The 23,339-nt window shown below is 37.3% G+C and overlaps 1 protein-coding gene across 9 annotated transcripts in view; it reads right to left on the bottom strand.

Moving 5' to 3' along the window:
- Positions 1-23,339, bottom strand: part of CCSER2 (coiled-coil serine rich protein 2) — a 65,979-nt gene that overhangs the window by 33,856 nt on the left and 8,784 nt on the right. For 6 of the 9 annotated variants that reach the window (XR_010432241.1, XM_064662435.1, XM_064662432.1 and 3 more), the window contains 3 exons: positions 17,849-19,326; positions 16,772-16,974; positions 1,510-1,600 (listed from right to left, as the gene is read on the bottom strand). Coding sequence is in view for 8 of the 9 variants with exons in the window: in XM_064662435.1 (XP_064518505.1) it covers positions 1,510-1,600; positions 16,772-16,974; positions 17,849-19,286 (1,732 nt within the window). In the remaining variant the exon portion in view is untranslated. The remainder of the gene's footprint in view (positions 1-1,509; positions 1,601-16,771; positions 16,975-17,848; positions 19,327-23,339) is intronic. The other 3 variants (XM_064662439.1, XM_064662434.1, XM_064662440.1) reach the window with 1 other exon arrangement.

The following is a 23,339-nucleotide window of genomic DNA, read 5'->3' as shown; positions in this document are numbered from 1 at the left end:
CTAAAAATAGAGTGATTTCAAGAGAAGAAGCAGAGATACCCAGTTTATGCCACATTAATTTTATAAGGAAACCCAACCTCTAAAAACATGACAAAATTAACAGTAATTACCTTTTAATGTTTTTGTGGCAAACATTCACCTTTAAAACACATGCCTTCCTAGCAGTTTTTAAATAATTTGTAATGGAATTACTGATGCAAGTGCAGTGCATGTTTTATAAACAAGGAAGCTTATGAGAAATTGATCTACCCTTTAAAATCGTTTCTTAGTTTTTCCCAACAGAACTAGAATTACCCTTATTGAAAGAATATGCCCTAGGCTGGGATTGTTACCCATTCTGAAAAATTAGTTATGTAAAGAATAAAAATTTCACACCTGTCAGGGCTGAAAAGTTTCATACTGGCAATGTTGTCGATAATTGCCTTTCACATAAGTCCTTTAGAAGACTCATTCTGAGATTTACAAGATTAAATACTGCATTTCATATGTGCACACTGTTAAAACATGATGTGCCACCATTGTGGTAGATGGAAAACTATGTATGTATTTACTGTTATTTTGGCTTCATATCTTACATACATCCAGGATTTTTCACTCAAAGAACTCAGAAGTGCTTTCAAAACAAGCCAAATTTCCTCCAACTTTAGCAGGCAGCTGAACATTACTTTCTCTCAGTGCCTGTTTGCACAGGGTAGGGCATTAACAGTGTTCCATGTTCAGTGTTTCTGTTCATTTGAAAATATATTGACCTCCACTGAACTTGGAGGTAAAGCTAATACCCATATTCACATGACAACAACAATTCCTATGAGTAGGTCAGCAATAACTAAAAGCAAATGCCTCAAAGCTTTCCATTCTAGGATTTGAGAAAGTGTAGCCGTAATTTCCTTTACCAATTTCATTCTGTTCTGGATTTGTATTTCTTCAACAGCATCTAGGTACCACTATTCTCTTGGTGAAGCTGGCCAGCACCCTCACTGAAAGTAAGAGTGCATAAAAGACAACTTGAAAAAATCACACCTTAAAGTTTCTGTTACCCTGAATTTGTATACAATATATAGGAGATATTTTGTAGAAGAAAACAAAGACTTATCTCAAAGAATGACACTGTCATTCAACAAAGCAAAAAAAAAAAAAAAAATGTTGTCCCAACATTTTCAAATGTATCTGAAGCATGAGACTGAAAGACTAACTTAAAACTTTGTAACTGATTCTACTGAAATAATTTTAAGAAAAAAAACCAATATGAAACAAGGTTGTACCTTTATTAAAAAGGCAGGAAATTTCTAACTTTAGAATTCTTCAAATATGAGTTGTATTTGGGGAAACAGAAATACCGCCCTTCCTATATTTCAGATAAGAAACAGTTGTTACTTTAAAAAAACCAAACAACACAATGTGAAGAGTGCATTGACTTATTAAATCAAGAGTCAGAGCAAAGCAACTCAAAAACCTCTTAAGCCCACGAAGCAGTTTCACTGTGTAAGATGGCTTGGCTGATTTACCAACCTTTGTCACGAGGTGGGTCCTCAGGTAGGTCCACATCAAGCATAAGATCATCATCTTCAAGATCACATGAATCAAGATTATTCAAGATATCCTGCAGGAAAGAAAAAGTGAGATACAACTGTGCTATGATATTTCATTTACCATTCTGTCATAAAAGGATTATTTCAGTGTTTTGTTACGTTGGTATTGTACACACGATGTTACCAGCAACCTCCTCTTTAGAGAGGCATCTTACCTGAGACCATCTATACAAACAACAGTCATCACACCTCCAGTGATATGAAACAATAACAGTGAGAGACAAAACAAAGATGGATTAAAACTTTTTTTCTGCCTGACACCAATGGAATACTCCAGGTATTTTTCTATTCATTAATATCCTGCCTTCTCCCCAGTTGGAAGCATGTTAAAACTAAATTACTTTGCTCACTTAGAATTAAAAAACAGCTTTGTGAAAAGAAGATGTTGAATCTCCTTATTTCAGCTCTCATACTATCATGACATCATTGAAAGGAAGTGGGGGGACCTATGTTATCTTGACTTTTTGGGCCAGTAAAACTTCAAATATGCTATTATCAGCATTAAGCTCTGCTTCCTTTTGTCTTTAACACTGTGGCTCTTACAAAGCTGTTCCTATAAGGGCTAACAGTCATATTGCATGGGTGTGCTAACAGCACAAAAAAAATGCAATATAGAGTTAGTTCTAAATGGAATTACACATATTCAATATAGTCAGGCAGGTATATTAAAGAATAAGGACTGTAGTGTGGGCAAGTCTAGTCTGTGTTAAAAAGACAGACTAACCCCTCTTCCTTTAAGAACAGCAAGAGCAGGAAAAACTCAAGATCAAGGTCGTAGAACCCCAGCTCATGGCACAGTCAGACACTGCCAGCACCACACAGCTGAAAAGGCACAGCAGCAAATGAAGTGCAGCACCTGACCAGAGAACCCAGACAGTGTTTTACTTCATTATTCAAAGAAAACTAAACTTACTAATACCAAATGATTATAACACAAAGTAGGTCTGAGGAAACTGCTAATGGATATAGAGCTCTAACTCTTGATCTCACAAGTAAAGCCATAGCTTTAAAGCCCAAGGTCAGACTTGGGCACTTGACATCTGCCTTTTTTCTAATAGCAGAAATGCAGATTTTTCTTGGGTTTATCTGCTACCCCTAAAGGTGATTCAGAGGACCAATATTGAAAAATTTACCAAATATCAAGTGAAAAAAGTGCTTTATAATTATTTATCAAAACATGATCATTAAATACTTAATAGAACACAGACTATGAGCACACTACAAAACAATATTCCCTTGGAAAGTTATCCCTTTGCTGGCTATCATTTATGATATTTACTTTATCACAGATGTATGGAAGATGTAAAGGAACAATATTAACAGGCATTTGTCTGAACTGCTGTTCCAGCTTTTCTTCAGCAGCCTTCCTACAGTGCTCACAAAGGACTACTGTATTTTATTAGAAATGGTGACAAGAGCTAAGTATATTTTAAGATTTTGGAGGTTTTTGTGATATAGAACATTAAACATTTTGCATTTCTGCAGGGCAAGTAATTTATTGACTTAGGAGGGAGAGCGTGAGATTAAAATAGTTGATATGCACTTTGGAAAACATGAGCAATATAAAGGAAAGATGGAACACTTGAGACAGAACCATCTGTTTTTGTTATATTTCAAAGTCCTACTGGCATTGTTTTGTTTACACATAGTATTCTGTGTATCTACTGGAAAAAACAGGAAACCTACATATCAAGGAATTGTGAATCATAATAAATCCAACTATGGACAAGCTTCACAAAGAAATTGAATCCATTTAAATGAAACATGGGTTTAATATTTGAGAGAACAAACTGCCTGTAGAAATTTACTTCTTTTTTTTTTTCCATTTATTTATGTTTTTTCCCGGAACTAACAGATTTTTAACTAACCCATATTTTTTAAACAATTCTGTGTGTTTGAGAGGCAGCTTTGGTTTGTTAGTTGATAAATTGTTTCTATGCCATGCTTTGATCTTCAAAATTAGTATGAACAAGCATTATTTTCCTCTACTGCAGGAACTTTAATGAGCATGACAAATAAAGTGGAAACTGTGGCCACAAACACATAAAGTAGAAAACTTTTGCCATCGCATTGAAAAATGCACAGTATAAAAACATAGTATGTCAGAGTGCTAACCAGTAAACCTGGATAAGTCACTTTACTATCTTTGTATCAGAACTCTGGAACTTTAATGGTGTCAGAGAAGGACAGCACTTGAGATTCCAAGCATACTTTTCTGTCAACAGCACATTTCATTATGCTTCTGTAATTATACATTCCTCCCCACACCGAGGAAACTCCGGGAAAGGAAACTCCATGCTGGAAAACACAACTGCGAATACCAAGTCTTTGTAATCACTGCACCATGTGTGAAAGCACTTGGAGCATTTCCCAGTGCTGGTGACTTGGGAAACATAATATCCAAGTAGATGTCATCTTGAAATAGCCATAAGATAAAGAGGAGGTTTCATCAGCACATTAGTACATAAACCCCCCTATATTTAAAGTCTTCCACTGTTATTCTTTCTACTGCAAAAGGAACTGCAGTTAACTACTTGGCACTAACACAGTTAATAATATGTGCTTAACAGCAATTGGCATCATCAAGTGATTTTGGGCAATGAGCTCAAACAGAACAGGAAATAAAAAATTTTTTTAAAAGTGCATCAACTCCAACCCTACAGAATAATATGTTTCAGCAATTATTACAAGTTACAGAAAAAGGAGAATTCCATTTTATTTCTATAGTTGAAAAGAATGATGCATATTGAAAGGGGTGTGTTTTTCACAAGGCTGATTTAGCATTAGATTTTCAAGATGGTACAACCTAGTCAGAGATTAAGTTTGGGACTGCAAAATCCCAAATCAAACTACAATGCTGTCCCCTTGACCTCTCTCTCCACAAAGCTTTTCCACTGTCCACAGGCAGTAGTGCTTTGCTTGCTTCCTGTAATAGAACAGGGAAAGGTTTAGGTGAAACACAGATCTGTCAGTACTGGTATAAGAACTGAGTAACCCAAGAACCCCAACAGCAGGAAACCCTCATATTGAATAAAGAGAAGGCAAAAGACTAAAAGAGGTGAGAATAAGGCACACCAGGTGTGTAATTACACCACATCCAGCAAGTTTACTTCCATGCTCTGCAAATTCTTTCCACAGTGATTGTCCTCAGGTGCTATGTCTTAGCACAGGCTCAACAAGCACCCAACAGCTGCTCAGGGTTTTAGCCCAATTTGTTGGATGTGTGGAGTTCAGCACCTCTTCCTCAAGAGACATATCAATAATAAGTTAAGACCAATGTTTTGAAGACTGGGGTACTGTAGAGCAGGTACTTTTGCTGAAGCTGAACAACTTTAAATTCAATGTAAAACAATGTCAACCACAATAAACTGGAATAGCAAAATATTCTTCTCATAAAGCTCAGTTTCTAAAAATTCCTCATGCAACATGCATCATAAGCTTTTTCTTCCACTGAAGAGCAGTGTTTTTCAGTCCACCAATTTGAGTTCCATTTAGCTTAGCAGCCTAGGCAAGAGGCCTGATTCTCAGCTTTCCTATTTCTCAAGCTAAGTATTGTGAGGTTATAACGCAGCCAAAAATAAAGCATAAAATGCCCAAGTTAGAAGAGAAAGAGATATATTTACATTTTCTCCCTATTAAACATAGAAAACGTGGACCAGTGAAAGTTTACAACACAATGTATATTACACTGGAATTAAGGAAAAAAAGGAAGAAGTCAGGAATTTGGGCTAGTGCAAAAATACAAAGCAGTTCCAGATAAACAGCCCTCAAATAATTTCAGAGAGTGTTCACAGAACTGAGAAGAGCCTGAGCTCCAACTGAGCTCCAATGCCAAGTTATGATATTTTGCTTGAAAAGCAATTGCTTTGAGGTAGTCACAAACTGGTGGTGAATGTTAGGAACAGTATTTTTACCTGTTTCCACAATTCATGAGCTCAGACCTCATTTGTTTGTTCTACCTTTAAGAAATAAGCAGTTAAAGGAAAATAACTAATTAGTTTTGTTACTGATTTACTGACTTAAGTGTTGCTTCCAATGATGATGAAAATGTCCACAGCAGAAGATAAACATGAGTAAAAGGAGAGAATAACAGAAGAATCTGGCCAAAAAACTCAAGAGAAGTGAAGCATTTGAGAGTAGCACAGAAACCAACAAAGCATCATTTCAGGTTCCTGAAGAATGAAAAACAGAAGTAGCTTTTAAAAACAAACCCTAAACAGACTGGGTAGATAAGTCATCTGCAGGGCAGCTAAAGGATAACTGCCAAAGTCAAACACAATTCAAGGCTGACAGAAGAGAAGAAGGAGACCTTCAGGGTCTTTTTCAATGCTATTTTCAGCATTTGACAACACCCCCGATAGAGACAAAGAGAAAAAAAGAGAAAAACACCCAGAGGAGACAGGACAGAACTCTGCAGGATACCAAAACTAGGATAAGAAGTTATTTTAAATGCTTTACATTACAAGTCACATTAAAGACAGTGAAGCAAAACATCCAAACAAGTATTTTGTAATTTTGTCCATGCTCTGTAACACATTTGTTGTCACAGCAACCATCTAACATAAAATGTTTTGGATTCTCAGAACAAAGTTCATGTTCAACTGTTAAATTCAACGGTTTTAAATAAATATTTACTATTCCTGAAAACATTTTTATAGAGGCATTGTATGTTCCACCTAGGTTTACTGTAAATATACAGGAATTAATTATCAGCCAAAGTTATTACCCACTGTATCTTAAGCTGTTATGCTTGCTGCTCTTATAATTTTATTTTTTTTAAATTATAAAATCAGATGTCAGACTGCGTAAGGAATCTGAAATTCAAAAGCACGATGAAGGAAGAGAAAGAAGAAAACAGAAATATTAGCTATTCTCTTGAGACTTCACTAATTCATAAACAAGAGCACTTTCAAACACACAGCCCAAGCTCCACCACAAGCAGCATTCCTTGACTGCCATCTAGCCTCCAGTAATGAGCCCACAAGGAAAACTGAACAGGAGACAGCACTTTAACCATCTTTCTGCAGAACTACAGCAAAAATTAAGATTTTCTAATTTTTTTTTAAACAGGCAGATGCTTTTAAGCAGTGAATTTCCTGTTCACTATTAAACATGATAATAGAAAGCCATGAGCAGTGAGGAGCAGCAGAGGCAGAGGAAAAGCAGTCCCTCCTACTCACTGCTTCCAGTCTGTTTGCACAAAAACTAACAATACCAGAAGTTCAGCATTGCTTTTACAGTTTACCCAACCAACAATGGAGGGTTTTTTACACTATAAAGCAGTATGTAATTGCTATAGCTACTCTTAACTGGCAGAGTTAATTGTGAATGATTCTCACTCCGCTGACTTGCATTTGGATCAGAAGAGCGAGGTTTGGCTTAGAGGAAAATAGGGAGGCTTCAAATAATTCCCAGCTGAGAAAGGAACAAAACAATAACCTCAAAATTCAGAGGATTTGGGGCACAAGCTGCTACCAGGACCTCAGTTAAGTTTCCTTGTGCAGTAAGCTTTAACTCCACCCTTGAGAGACTTCTGGACTAACCTGAACACACCACCTTACACAGCATTAATGTGTTCTATTCTTACACAGTCGGCTTAATATACTTGTTTCTATTTAAAACCAAAACAATCCTCAAATACCTCCTAACTACCTTGGAACGATTCTATTTTGACCCATCTCTGAATGAACTGTTAACAACTCAGGAATCATCCTGCTGCAAAAGTGTATTCTCACCACACTTACCCTGATACATTTCAACAGTGTGAGCCAAGGACACAAAAACACCAAAATGCTCTTTACTCAGATCCACCTCACATGGGGGAAAGTGGTGCTTTGCTGACTTTCTAGTTTCAAGAAGGATGACAATTAAGAGTTATAAGGTGATATCAGACTTCAGTTGGTATCAACATGGCCTGAATGCAACGTCAAGTGTTCTTCAAAAAACAAGAAAACCCCGTGTTTAGAACTGGGGGGGTACTAAGACTGAAATTGGGTGCACACACTTCATTCAGAGGGACCAAAGCTGTGTGCACTGCAAAAACAATTCACCCCAACGTGTACAAGACAATGCCTCTCCCCTAAATTTTTGATGCCTCACAAGAGAAAATAATACAGAAAGATTCAACAGCAATGTTCCAATAACTTATCAGAACATCATTTGAGATAAACAGGAAGAATAAAAGGAAACTGTGTGTCAGCCCAGGTGTTTTTAATCAAGTTATCTCTAAAATGTTCAGAAAACCATTTAAATGGGTTAGATATATGTCTCAGTTTGTTTTACATATCTTTTAAAAATGCTTTCTTGTTTATACTAGATAGATAACTTTGAAAAACACTCCAACTTGAAGAATACTGTAATCTGAGCACCTGCTCAGTGTTTTGAAGAGTTCCTAGGAGTAAGGAAAACAACATGTGAGACTTCAAAAAAAATCAGCAATACAGTTTGATGAAGTACAGTAGAATAAATCTGAAGTCTTTCTGCCATTGTAAAATTATGCTACTTGGTGGAATAAATAAAAAAATTGGAAAGAATAGCACAGACTCCCATTAAAACACAACAGTGGATATGCAGTTACCAACTCGTACAGGAAATGTTCCTTACAAGCTTATGAAGTAAAACCATTGCTAACTTCTACCAGTACTTATTCTGATATTTCACATCAGCTGTTGCTTTCTCCCTCTCTCCAGCATACAAATCCAAAAGTGTCATTAACAGCTATCACAAACAAAACACAGGAGTATAAGTGAAGCTGCCTTACTCAGTTTTACCAGTCCAAAGAACATTCAGAAGTATGTCAGTTCTGAATCAAGCAGCTCTCCAAGGCCTCCTCAGCCCAAAGGGAAAAAGGTCATTTGCCATAAAAGGTTGTTCACAAACATCTGAAATCTGACATCTCAAACCAACATCACAAGAGGTTTGCACACTATAATTCAGTCATATAACCTCCTAATCATGTTTGACAGCAGGGACACCTACAGCACACAAGACACAGACAGAAGAGCCATCTCATTAAGCAGTTTGGTGTCTCACTACCTCCCCTTGCTGTTAAACTCCGAAATTGAAGACCAGAGCAGAGGTGGGAGGGTAGATGGTGGCCGTTTTCACTCTGAAGGTAGTGCCTCTGAAATCATAGTCTCTGTTTTCATGACATTTCCTTTCTCTGCCATGAGCAGAAGAGTGCCTGCCAGCAAACTGAGCTGAAGGGATGGCTCAGGAGCCCTGCTAACACATCTGAAACCAGTTCATACTCTCAGCTCTGTACTGACAAACAATACAGACTGAGTTTTCCGTAGCAGTTGCAGTTTTCTACTAAAAGCTTAACTGTGGACATGTTAATCAAAAGATGCTCTCCCATTAATTCAGTAAGCTCACAAATATTATCTGTTCATAATGAAGACTAAATGCAAAAAGTTGATATTGATTTTTGAGGCTTTGAAGTCAGAAAGGAGCACTCCAGTGGTCTTCCAAATAGAAATTTTTAGGCATGCCAAAGATTCTTAGAAAGCGAAAATATGAAAAAAAAATGCCACAAGATTTCTATACTTGTAATACTGGAAAAATGAAAACAATTACATTGACCTAATGAAAACTATGAAGTTAGAACAATACAATTTAAGTAAGAATAATTTTTGTCAGATTTGGGAACATGGCATTGAGCTGCTGGGACAAAGAGTTGTGGAACTTGGACATGAAGTTATGAGCTTAAACAGAGGTTACCAACAAGAGCAGCTGCTGGTAAGCTGCATGGGAATGAAAAACACCTTTAAGGCTGACACCTGTATTAGATTCCAATCCCAGAATCCCTATATATCTGAGCAGGAAGTTTGACCACTTTATAAATTTTAGAAAACTGAGTAAGAGAAAGCTTTTTCATGTGGATAACCTAAACAGAAACGGCAGCTTACCAGATTATGTATTTCCAAGGAATCCTTCTGTATCAGAAGTAAAAATTCAGACATGGTGCTTGTCATTTTCTAGAATGCATCAGTAAAAGCTAAAATCTCACTGAAGACTTGCTGTGCTACTTTGATATCTCTTGCCAAGAAAAATATTGGCCTAACCCAAAAGCCAGGCTTTTGGGTAAAGGAATGTGAAGGACCAGTGAATTATTCAATCTGTCCTAGGGGACAGAACCACCTCCACACTGCCCTTCCACATTACTGATGCTGTGTGCTATACAGCTCTATCAGAAAACATGTTCTCCAGTTTGTTGGGCACAGAGGGAAATGCTGAAGGAGGTACAACACAAATGCAAAGCATCTGACACCCTCTGGGTTTGCTCTTAGTCACTGCCTGGCAGGTCCACAGATACTTTGTACACTGCAGTGTCTCCACACCCCATCAGACATTCCTGCCACCGAGACTTCCCCTTACTGCCCATACACACCTCCTGATTTCTGAAGTGCCTTTACCATTGGTTTGCTTGAATGCTTTCTGAGTAACAGGCAGATAAAATTACCTCCCCCTGCACTGGCACTACATTCTCACAGTCAGTCCCATTATCTGACACACTAATGAATCCTGGTATCCATTCACTCACCTACAGGGAGAGATTGCCCAGTTTCCTCCTCTGTGGACCAGTTCTGTTACAACAGTGACCAGATAAACTTGGCAGCAGCAATAAAGACTAAAACCTCTGAGGTCTTACAAACTTGTTAGGCAGCATCTTCAGGTGCCAAAAAGGCAACAGGTACTGCAAAATCCAAATTAGCCCAGTATAGGTACAAGATTCCCCAAAACTAGAACAATTATACTTAACTAAATAGTTATACCACAAGAACAATGCCTTATCCTTCCTTTCAACTTCACACCCTCACTAACATGCTGAACATCAAGTAGTGTCATCAGTTGTCACTGTATCAAAATCACTATCAAAAAAAAAAAATTAAACTAACAACAAACAAAATTAGAACTGTGTATTTATTAGTGTCATAATGAATTTTAGTCAAAATGGCACTGACTGAGGTGAAACTATCCTTTGCTTTCAGTCACAGAACAAATTCAGACCCTTCTTAAGGAAGTGCCCAACTGCAGTGCACAAATTACTTTTAGGAAGCATCATGGGAGCACAACTTGCAATTAATTCTCTGCATTAACCTTTTGCCAGCCAAAAACATGTATTCTAAGAAAGGAGGAAATGCAATTAGTTAACACTGTGCATCTCAGCAGACTGTCATTATAAAAAGACATTTTTTGCTGTTCTCAGCTTTGAGAAAGATCTTTATTGCTCCTTGCAAGATGAAAAGCAGAAAAAAGAATCAAATTTTAACTACCTCATTGATGAAAAGTGCTTTTTATGTGTGCTTCTTGGAACTAGTTTGCACCCAAAGGATTCATTTCACAACTGCTCTTTCAGAAAGTTATAGCAAAAAAAGAAAAGTCTGTGTAGAGAAAAGATACATAGTTTCACTACACCCTGTTAATGAATGAAAATGAAGCACAAGATCTTCTGAATACTCCACTGAATGCCCCAATAAATCAGCCACTGCTTCTTCTGAAAAATTTCCTAACAGTGCAACTCATTTTCAGTATACCACTTAGATTGTGTTCAACTCTGTAAACATTATTTCTAATTCAGAAAACAATTGTGCTGAAAATGCTTCTAATGGCTGTTATATAGTGCTGCTAGCACAGAACGGAGGCTCAGTGTTTACCCTATTTGCAACTGGAATTGTACCATTTCCAAATTAATTTCAGCACTTCTATCATATTATTACACAGTTCCACGAAAAAAATCACGGGGCAAGGGATATCTTATCTCAGGTGGTAATCTCTAAGGGATCACAACTGATAAAAACCTCCCAAATAATACTTTAAAAACAGTCCTTATGGATCTGGATAGCTGCTTTATTCCACACTTTTACATTATGTTAAGCTTACTTGCACTTTTATTTTTATTACAGCTGCAACCCAACAGCCCAGAATTTTAAAAGCCTGGCTTCTCACAGAACAAGAACTAAAGGCTTTGGCACTAACCTCCTGAAGAGAAAGTTCAACTAAAGGAAGGAAGATGGGTAGAAGACAATACCTAGAACACTTCACTCTAAGAAAATAAATGTACTAGAACTACAAATGCTACAAGTCTGAATTCAGGTAATAAATTACTCATTTGAGAAATCAAACCAGCAATTTAAAGCTTACTATAAAGCCATTTTGAGAAGTGAATTATTAAAGAAAATTAAGGTAATTAACACTAAATTACTTGTAAATAACTTAATTACAGAAAGAAATAGTGACTGAACTAAACAATTCTATCTTAGCAATTCATTTTCTCTTTCTCTAGGAAGTAGAGCACATTTCACTGTGAGTACCAGTGCTTCAGGAACCAGAAAGCACTTTGACCCATCTAAAAAGAACTGCCCTTTCCCAAGTTCTAATCACAAAACGGAAAAATATAACAAAACAAAACTTACAAGACTTCAAAAATGGCCCAGAAGAAGAGAAAAATGTAACTATTTCATACTCCAGCTAAAAGTCTGGCCACGTGTCAAAACAGATTCATTCCAACGAGATCCACATTTCATCCCAAGAGCAATTAAATTCTCAGCAAAGCAGTTAAAACCCATCTGTCTCTTCAAGCCAGATTTCAATTATTATTCAGTAATCCTATGTCCTTATAATTACATTGATGCTCACTCTGCATATACACAAAATACTGGCTTTTTTATTTCAGGAAGAACTAACACAGCACAAAAATTCAGATTTTCCTGGAGCCTACAGTAAAAAGGGGTCAGAGGACTCCATCTCTTTTGTCTTTTTATAAGACAGGGTCTTAATATGATCTGATAATACAAGGAACACTCGTAAAAGCTTCCTATCTAAACCTATTTGCCCAAATGAAATTGCTTTAAGAGAAAAGAAGAAAAACCAAATCATATCAGAACAACTTGTTCTCTAGAGAATATTAAAGAAAGCACTAAAGTGAAATATTTTCAGTTTAAATTTTTACTTCCTGCAGACTATTAAGTACTAGAATAGTTTAAAAACAAGCACATACTTCAGAAGAATAACAGCTCTATTATCTATCCTACTCTAAATGTAAATAAGGACTTGCACTTTCCAAAAATATTCAAAGCCTTACACTGAGCAAACACTTATTAAAGCTTATGTTTCTCATGTGTCTACTTAATGCAATGGACAGGAGCAAACACAACAGCTCAAACCTCACTACAACAAGAGAGCATTTCATTCTGGTTAAGCAAAGGAGCCACGAGATTCCAGTCAGGATGCATGTTTTGGGCTACATTGCTCACATGTATGGTAAACTGTATTTCCAGAAACTAAGGAAAACAACAGTCCAGCAAGGTTGATATATCAGACTACAGCACAAGTCCCCATTCCAAGAAACAGGAAAAAACACGTTTATGTTTCCTGCACTCCAAAGTAAAATGACTTCAGTCCTAAGCAGCTATTTCCAAGATCACAGTAGAAATCAGACACAGTCCTGCAGATGTGTAACTACCAGACATTTACTGAGGGACTGCCAGCCCTCTCAGCTGCTGAATAGGCACTGGCAAGCAAAATACTAACAGTCCCCTCCTTCAATGAAAGAACTCATCTATAGGAACTACAGAACTCAACCACTGGTTTCAGCTTGGCTCTGTAAACTGCAGTTTTGTTGTTTGCAATCATTACAATCATGAGCAAAATCCAAACTTAGAGACACAGCAAATGTGTAAATCTCCATTAAGGTTGGTTGCTTCGTTGGTTTTTTCCCCTTCCTTTCTGCCATGTAACTCCTTATTTTGTTTCAAGGCTTTTTTGCTTTTAATTATGATGTAAGCTTCAGTTCTAACTACCCATTCAGAGGCTGTGAAATGAAGCTCACATTGCTAAGCAGCTTTCTGCCACACAACAGTGAAGCAGCTGGGTGTTACAAGCAGTAGCTGAAACACAGGACAGGAGCAAACAGCACAGCTAAACACGAGTGAGAGTACATACAGACAAATATTGTTTATGTTGCTAATTTACAGAGCCATCAACTGCTCTGCTAATCATCAGTCCTCTCACACAGAACTGAGCAGGAATAGCATCAGTGATTTGGTGCTCAGCAGCAAAGACCAGCTGATGAAAAGAGTATAAAGAATACCAACAAAATCAATGCTTAGAAACGTGAAAGGAGTCCAGCAGTTAGAAAGTTAACCAATCCACTTGTTGCCCTCAAAACTGAAAATGGAACAAAAGCAGGGATAGTGGAATGAGTTATTTTCTGATACATAATTAGAAATAATAAAAATGTTTTCATCCTCACAAAATATTCACACATTTCCCTCCAAGCTGTAAGTCCCCACAGCATCACCTTATGATACTATTTAGATACTATTTAGATGATACTATTTAACCTCTAACACTGGATTGCAAGTTTTCTTCATAGCTGTTCACTCAGTGAAGAACAGAAGGACTGCCCTAAAAGAGACCAAATTTATTTTCTTCTTTCCCCAGTGACCTTAAAACCAAGATGTACTGGGAATAGCAAAGTTATCTGCTTTTCTTCCTGCAAAAATGGAGCAATAAGCTTGAGGGGCCAGTAAGCTCCTTCCACTGCCTTCCTATGCTGGTTGTCATTCCAGAAGCCCAGTTAAACCCCCCTGTGCAAAAGCTGCCTTTTTTTCAAAGATAGTCCAAACACTCTGAATCTAAGATCACCCAATAGGAGTTGCACTGCCATCTATGGAAAAGTTTAGGAAATGCATTTAGCACTTTGTTGATACCAAGGAGGATACAGTTTAAAGGACAAACGATACAACAGCAGGATGGAAATGAAAAAAAAAAAAAGGCAAATTACACGACCAATTAGTCCCCATCTAGTTCCCTGAATTGCTACTCAGCCTCATTGCTTCTACTCACCCCAGCCTGTGCCACGGAAACTCCAGAACCAACGGTCTGCTCTGGTGATTGCCCTGGAAACACTAAATCCAAGGGGCAGTCTGGCTGGCATTAGCTCCAGCACTCCAAACTCTTAAATCTGACTCTCATCAACTGGATTTTGACACACAGATATGAACTGCTTTTACCTCACCACAGGAGAAACTGCATAATTTGATCACGTATCTCCCAGCAATCAAAACATGAGATGTGTTGACTAATCACAATAATTATTCTTTTTTTTTTCTAACCTGTCCTTATACTCCTTGCTTGCAGAGAAACGGAAAAACATGGAACAAAAGCTTACAGTAACCTATCCAAGAACCTAATTCTTCAGAAATAATGAATCATCACATCAGAAACTCATCTGCATCTTCAGATTACAAACAATAATCGTTTAATCTTTAGGCTAAATAAATCGAATATATCATGATTTCTGCCAAAATCAAAAAGCATAAGAAAAAAAAACACCAAAAAACACCACTAAAAGGCAACACAACACTTCAGAGCTACATTTTCCCCCCTCAAAATCCAAGCTGACTGAAAATACATTTCTGCCTTGTAAAAATAAAACAAGTATTATTGATGTTTTTCTCAGATAAAAATTCATAGCACAGTAAGCACTGAAATTCTGAAGCACTAACAGGATCAAAATCAAAATGGGTGGAAACAACACATGACTTTCTAGATTCAACATCAAGCCTTACCACTTCTTCCTTTCTCCACCTCCTCAAAACCTAGTAAATACATTCTTCCATTTTTAAGCCCTCTCTAAAAAATATTTAATTTCAATAAAGAAAGAAAGAAACCAAAATAGCAAACAAAGGCTTCTAATGCACCTCTGCTCCACATGGCTTACAACAGCTTCTGTCAATCAGAACATTGATCCACTATCAATTCATACACATGCACAAATTAATGCATGGAGGTCACATGTCAAAACTCAGATATATAGTCCAAAAGCATGGTAAAAGAAGCATCCTCCACTTGTTTGTTAAATTACACAGTATGTATCAAAATATCTATATTTATAACTTACCAAGCACAAAGTTTAAAAACTTCTCTCTTTTCCTGACATATGCAGATGTATCTGTGGATAAGGGTGCTTGTTTTTGCAGTGGCCTACATTAAACTTGGTTTTTTCCCTATAAACACCAATAAAGCTACAAAACTGATAGTACAAAAGTCTCAAACTGCTTTTCCAAGTTGGCCACAATTGCCACAAAAAGTTAATAACCATTGCTAAATTCTTTCAAGCCTTACATCCCAATACCATAATTTAAGACTGAGCAAACAATACCACAAGCAGCTAAAAATATATCAGGAATTCGTATGTAGTTATACATAAAGAAGATAATTACATATCTATTTCCAATTTTCAGGAGCAATCTCTGCTGTTCTGCTCTTGGGCTGCAGCAAAGAACCTTACTAAAATTACAAATCAAAGCCTAAGTAGATGCCACAAACTCTGTCCAAGTCTGAAAGGGGTATCTACATTACTAAATTGGCAGTGGTGACACAGTATCTGAAACACACACTGATTATACCAAATAGGTTTTGTTCGATGTTCTGATTGTTAAAAATGTTTTATCATGTTAATAAAATCCAAGTTGCTTAATTCAAAAGTCTTAATTCAAAGATAAGGGAATATGAACAGGACAGACAGTATTTTCCTCAGGCCCACCAAAATCCCAAGGTTGGCTCCCTGACCTCAGCTGGAGGATCACAGCACAGCAACTCTCCATCCATCCCTCAGACTGAATGATGCTTCCTGCAGTTCAGCTTCAAGTTTAGCAACAAGAAAAAGGTTGTGATGCACCTTATGCATCACAGTTGAGATGCACATAGTCCTGCTACAGCCAGGTATCTACCTGAAAGATTCTATGCCTGAACAAACTGAGAAATCAAAAGTCATCTTCAGTTCACAGAGACCCTCTAGGCACATAGTACTGAAACAACACATGTAAGAAGTTAGAGAGGCAATAGCTACTTTCTTGCTTTTTCACTCCTATGTTTAGAGATTATTTAACCTATCAATTGCAGAAATTAAATTCTTTTATTTGTGAGCACTACTATGAGATTGCATAAGGAGTGACCTGCTTTGTCCTTACTTTAGAGAAAAAAAAAATGTCTGTTAACTCCGGTCCAGAAACAGGAGTTTCTAAACAAAAAATTTCAAAAAGCCATCAACTACAGAAAAAAGAGGAAACAATTATCAAATAAAAAAATGCATCGATATTTTAAAAATACACTTAATAAGCAATAAATTTAACCCAATACAATCAATCATTCAAGTTCTGTGTATAAATACATACTATGCTGTTCATCTCCGAAGAGTCGTAACTTCCACATGGATGGACGCTTCCTATAGGTTCCAACCCTTCTTCATCCCACATATATGTGCCATCAGAACTGTCAGATGGAGAAAGCTCAAAAGAGGACCCAGCTCTATAGTTCATCTCTGAAGAAATGACATTCTCGGTAGTATGTTTTGTGCTTTCGCTGTTGTCATCCACTGCTTCAAGAGAACAGGAATAGTTAAGGTTCCAAAAACAATCCAATATTCAAAAAATAAATGTTACAATGTGTATTACTGGGGTGTTAACTTTTCTGAAACTATACTGTAACAGAATATCTGAAAGCATTCTACAGTATTGTTCCCTTATCCCAGAGGGGAAAAATGCTCAAGCTGTTTTGGTAGCTACAACTAAGTATTCTTCCAACCTATATCTTTGCTAACCTTTTATGCTGCCCCAATTCACCCACAGTGAAAGCTACTTTCTAGAATTCTGTATCTCTTTAACATATTAGAAGGTGGGTTCAAAAATATATGCTTTGGATCTAGTCTTTCAATTGCAATATCTTTCAAAACAAGCTTTTATCATGAGCAGCCCATCAAAGACTTGAAAATGTGGCTTTCAAAAGCATATTCTGGTGTCTTCAGCTGATGTTTGAAGAATTCATATCAGGAAAAACAAAAAACCAGCAACATTCCTATTTATAATTTAACTTATTAAATTAGACATCCTACACTTATTTACACCACTTAGAAGCAGTTACAGCTGTTCTCTGCCTACAGAAGTGGAAGGAGGAGGAGTTGGAATTTTCTCAAAATATCACCATCCCAGAAAAATGAATGGCAAAGCAAGGATACAACCATATCACAAATGTGTTTAAAGGAGGTAACCTTCATTCTTATCACAAAGAGCTCTAATGATTGGGAAAGAACTATTATGCAGAAAAGGCATAAGAAAACAAATATGCCAGCAGAGAGCCAAGTTGTATTCTGAAACAATTCACAAACAATGGGCAATTACATTAAATAACTACTGTCAGAGAATTTTGATTTAGTACCTAAAATTTCAAACAGAACATAAAAAACAAGTATTTACCAGACACATTTATATCAAGCCACTCATCAGCATTACAGCGAGATCCTCCACTTTCCTTGAGAGACGTGAACGGCTCAATGGACGTGATGCTCCCGTGCTCTAATTCCTGAAGGCAGCTCTCCTTCTGCTGTATTTGTATAGTTCTGTTTGCATCTTCTATATCTATGAAGTCATCACTGAAATCTTCACTCAAATCATTCTTCTCAGAGGACGACAAAGAAGATATAGATATTTCATCTCCATCATCGCTCATACACATGACTTTTGACCCATGTTTTCCCAGACTTTCATGCAGGCCCTCATCAGATCCTGTTCTTTGAGCACTGCTCTCTATAATACTGTTTTTCTCAACTGCTCTGTTAATATTTGTTGAAATTTCAGAGCTCTCCACGGCATGTGTGTCAGGAGAGGTACTTTTGCTGCCATCCACAGCAGTATTCCCAGCAAAGCGCTGCCTGGTAGGCTTGAGCAGAGAAGGACGACTTAATCTGTATCCAAAGGAAGGTGCTGACCCAGATCCATTTGACAGTGGGGGTTTCTTGGAACAAGGAGCTGCCACACCAGAGTACGGTCTGGTAAACCCATACTTCATCGGTTCATTTCCATTGGGTACATCCAACTGACACGCGTTTCTTGACAGCAAAGTAGACCTCTGAGACGTCCTGGCAGCCAGATTTTGACTATGATAAGGCCTTGTAAGATCCACAGCTTTATTAAAGGAATGTGACCTGGTTAGAGATGCAGTGGGAAGGAAAGAATTCTGAATGGAATGTGAAAAACTTTGTGATCTTACCATTTTTTCACAGGAAAAAGCCTTGCTATTGTCTGTAGATTGTGCTAGGCTTTCTCCTGAACTTGTCCTTGTGGCACTGGAATTAGCTCTAGGTCTCTGCAAACCTACCACTGGCCTATTTCCATAAAATCCATTTAAATTTGATCTTGGAGCATTGAGTCCAGAATATGAGGTCCTTCCTGGCAGGGTACCTTTGGTGAATTTAGCTGAACCAGAGAGTCCAGGTAAAGACTTTGGGTTTAAGTCCTCGGTAGAAGATACAAACATATTGGTTTGCTTTGCTGCTTTTGACGCAACCGAAGCGGGACTGTTCAAACCCACCCTGAGCTCATCGTTGCCCAATGCTCCTTGAGACTGAGGGTACTTCTCAGAATCGATTAATTTTTCATTGCAGTTGCGTTTAGAGTTGGCCTCTCTCCCATTCTGATCGTTAAGCTGATATCTGGTAGATTTTTTCCAGTTGAAAGAGAAGGAAGACCCGCGGCCAGTGCCGTTGTGCTTGCCGAAATTTTTGCCCCCATGACCCCCTGCTAAGTTAAGGGCCGTCCCGTTGGGCACAGGTTGTAAGACACTCCCTAAAGTTTTCGTTCCATATTTCGGTAGCCTGGAAACCAAGGATGTTCTGGTTTGATTTTTTTCTTCCATGAGCTATTTGGGTACATTGGTCCTTAAAGGGTGCTTGAATCTAAGAAATAAAAAAAAAACCAAACAAACATTAAACCTGGAGTACCCACACATTAAACAACATAGTTTTATATACATTTGCATCTGTGTGCTTCCTACATTCCTGTGCCTAACTGTACCCTGGGGATAAAAAGTAACCTGTACACATTTTATGAACTTCAGAGAAATATCTGCCACCAGAACATATTTGGCAGTAATATGTTCTTCAGGTCACAGCTCCCTCCCCCAGCTTTCCTTCTCTACATAAACTGCCTTTTCTTTTCCTTCCTTTTGAAATCTATAAAATAAACTTAAAAAGGGGTTGGGCTGGGGTTTTTGGTTTGTTGTTTTCTTTTTCCATTTACCCATTTTGACCAGCAAACTGCACTTTTCAATTGTGATACAATTATTAAATTACAAGCTTAGATATTTAGTATTTTTTCTTAAAAGCCACAAATATACATAGCACAAACCCATGGTCAGCAATGTAAACCTGCAAAAATAAAATCAGACTGAAAGCTAATTTTTTGAGATTATTTTCTGTTTCCCCAATGTCGATGTTATAACACAGGAAATAATCACTCATTATATACCCTCACCATGAAATTTTTTTCCCAGACCTTACTGATATCCCCAAATCAAGATTAACATTCCTAGCCACTTTTTTCCCCCTCTTTGTATGGAAATTGTTTTGGAAATCTACTTATTCATGTACAAGACTTGAAGTAAAGGGCAACAGTTGCATAAGGTCAGTGTTAGTGAGTATATTCTAGAGTTTTACTTCTGTGCAGCAATGCACTGACACAAAATCCCAGCTAACAAAGTGTGAGATAAAAAGATCTTTGTAGAATTCATGCATTCCCCCATATCTTGAATTTTGCTTCCATCCACCTGATTTGGAATACAGGGACTCGACCACACTCTTTAATTGAAGATTTGTTATATCTCAACTTACAGTCACGTCATTTTGGTCTATTTTATATCAAACTTATTTTATAAAACCATTTCTGCTTTACACACATATCTTTGCCTCAAAAACTTTTGCCTTGAGAATTGTGATCTCCTTGCTTTGATGTACTTTCTCTTTCTTTCCCACTCATGACCATTTCCAGCCCCATGGTTTGGATAACTAACTATGCCTCCATCACCCCTTCGTACAGCACCAGTCTGCTGGTGTGCCTGGCTAGACAATACAATCTTGTCTAAATGCTATTATTAAAGACTTGTAATTCCGACACCACCACCTTGAGAAGTCTCCAAGTTTCAATGTTGCATCTTAAGACACGTTTTAGCCTTGTGTTACATTCTGTATTTGCAAGACCAGGTTTCTTTCTGGGGTTTTTTTTCAGGACAGTTGTAAAAGGATATCTTGTCTTTGCTAGCCTGGATTTTGTTTTTATCAGTTCCACCCATTGGTCTTACAGTGGTGTAAAGACAGAATTTCAGTCATTCATATGTCATCCCCTTAAACCATTACCCATATTTTTCTTTTCCCAGACCTATACACATCTAGCAGACTGCAAAAAAAATGAAAATCTTTAAACCATGGCAATCACAATGAGAACCAACACACAGCAAGTAACATTATACTTATTCAAACTACAGAAATTATCCTGTGTAACCACAGCAAGCATCACCTTAAAGTGAGTCACTCCCCAAGCTGCAAGACCTCACTAAGAAACACTTTAGATAAAATCACAGTGGCATTAAATTCATGCAAACTGAAGTGCCTTTAGGATTTTATCAGTGAATAGGATGCCCCGGAGCATCACTTCTGGAAGGAGATTTCCATTACAAAGATAGAAAGAGAAATGTACTGGAGACATGGCTTTTAGGGGCTCCTAACTTGTGAAGACATCAGAATCCACATCCTACAACTGGCAGGGCTTTTCCATTCTGAAATACATAAATCCTGAGCTTTCAAATACTCAGGGAATTCTTGCACTTAGGAGACAGAACCCTCACCCAAGTTTACAAAGAAGTACATAAGTGTTTCCTCCCCAGAAACAGCAGAATATTTAATTTATCATGTATGACACCTGCCTCTATGTGGATTTAGGTGTCTAATGTTAGATTTTTGCCTGCATTGTACCCGCACACTTCGCAAAGGAAAATATCATTATGCTTTAAGAGCAAATGTCAAAGATATTTACTTTATGTCAACAATATACAGTAAAGGCAATAAAGTACACCTTTTTTTTTAAAATAACTCCATGAACAAAAAAATGGCCTTTAGCATCCGGATGAATTGACTCCCAGCAAGCATCAGAATCCTCAGATCCCTCAGAAGATAACCCAACTCTAAAGAAAAGGCAAGTCTTGTAAAGAAATCTTCCAAATTAAAAAAGTTAAATTAGAAAGCTGCTAATTTAACTTTCATGCTTTATGGATAATTCCCTTTTCACATCTGTCTACCATCTCTTAGGTGACTGCAAAATTTAAATGAGGCCATTTAATTAGATTACTTTAATCCTCCACCAAGTGCTGCACATTAAACTTGAAAAGGAGACTTTTCAGTTCTCTAGGAAGGGTGCTTGCTCATTTATCCTTGATTAGGCAAAGACAGCACATTACCTTCAAGAAAACTCTACTGACTGCTTAAAACACTTCAGATAATTAAATTAAAAGACAAACAATACTGTCTGTATCTTATTAGCTATTTAACTGTAACTACTGTGCCACTTTTTCAAATTTGGGTTACATTTGTTTTGTTGAAATATATTGCCACCAGTAAACACCAAAACTAAACAGCATCACGTTTGGCAGGTTTTTCCCAGAAAATGGGAAACTAAATTCTCTAAAATATCCTTAATCTTGACAAATATTTACTGCTAAGGATTACAGTATCCTAACAAGGAAACTCCCTTATCAAGCACCACAGTACCTGCAAGTTATAGAATGATTTCTGCATCCCACAAAATTCAGGTTCAATGTAATTTAAATTGTAGTCTGCTGTATTATAAAGAAATTCAAAGTATTTTTAGACTTAAGCAATCTATGGATTTTTTAAAACAGACATTTGGGCAAACAAGTTTTATATTCTTTGCCTTGGGAAATATATTATCTGGTGCACACAAGTCTAATCAGGAATTAAGCTAATTATAAAGAGCCTAGCCTTACATAATGATCCAGGGAAAAGGAATTAAAACTCACAGACCCTCTCTGAAGTATAATCTGAATTAACAGAAAAGCTGCTACCTCCTTACCTTCAAGGATATTCAAGATCCTGGTGATAAGCAAAAGGATATTCATTCTCACTCTCCTTTGTACTTTCTCTATAGGATTATTTACACCTCGACAAAATCCTCCACCATTAGTTTCAACTACAAAGCAAAACATTGACTCTCACTTCATTCACAGTTTGTTTCAATACCCCCAGGAAAGCAGTTTCCTACACATTAGCTTCTCAGCTAAGTTCAGCTTTGCATCTGAGACTCTGCCCTACGTGTTGCAGAATGATTGTTACAGCAGAAGACAGCTTAAGGTTCATGCATTTCAAAGTTTGGGCTCCTTAAAACGTTGTGATCCCTATGATCCACGCCACCAGAAAGCTAACAGCATTTTCAAGTTCCAGACTGCCATTAGTGGGACTGAATTCTCCTCCTGTTGTCACAGCAGCGTGGAATATACAGCTACTGGATGAGGCATCTCTGACAGGCTGGTGACAGGAGAGATCAATTCCATTCTGCAGACCCATTGCTATGCCAACAGCTCCAGATTTATGTTTTAGTCACATGAATTTAAGTGCACGTGCATTTCAACTCTGTCCTGTGCACGACCTACAAAACCACCTCTCTCTACATCTCTGGGTTTTAGCACCACAGCTTCTTGTTTATTTATTTGTTTTTCTATTCAGGACACACAGTTTGAAGATCTTTTCACCACTGATTTGTAGTGAAACAAACATAACTTAAGAACTATTTTTCTTAAAAATGTAACTAAAAATGCATTAGGGCAGTTATGTGAATATATCATATTTCCAACAGTGTAGGGAGGTATTGAATGTCGTAAGGGAAAAATCAGGGAGGTCCCTAA

Source organism: Pseudopipra pipra, chromosome 8 (genome assembly GCF_036250125.1).
Source record: "Pseudopipra pipra isolate bDixPip1 chromosome 8, bDixPip1.hap1, whole genome shotgun sequence".
NCBI lineage: Eukaryota > Metazoa > Chordata > Aves > Passeriformes > Pipridae > Pseudopipra > Pseudopipra pipra.
Note: the sequence above shows the minus strand (reverse complement) of the source record. Positions and strands in the feature narration are given on the sequence as shown.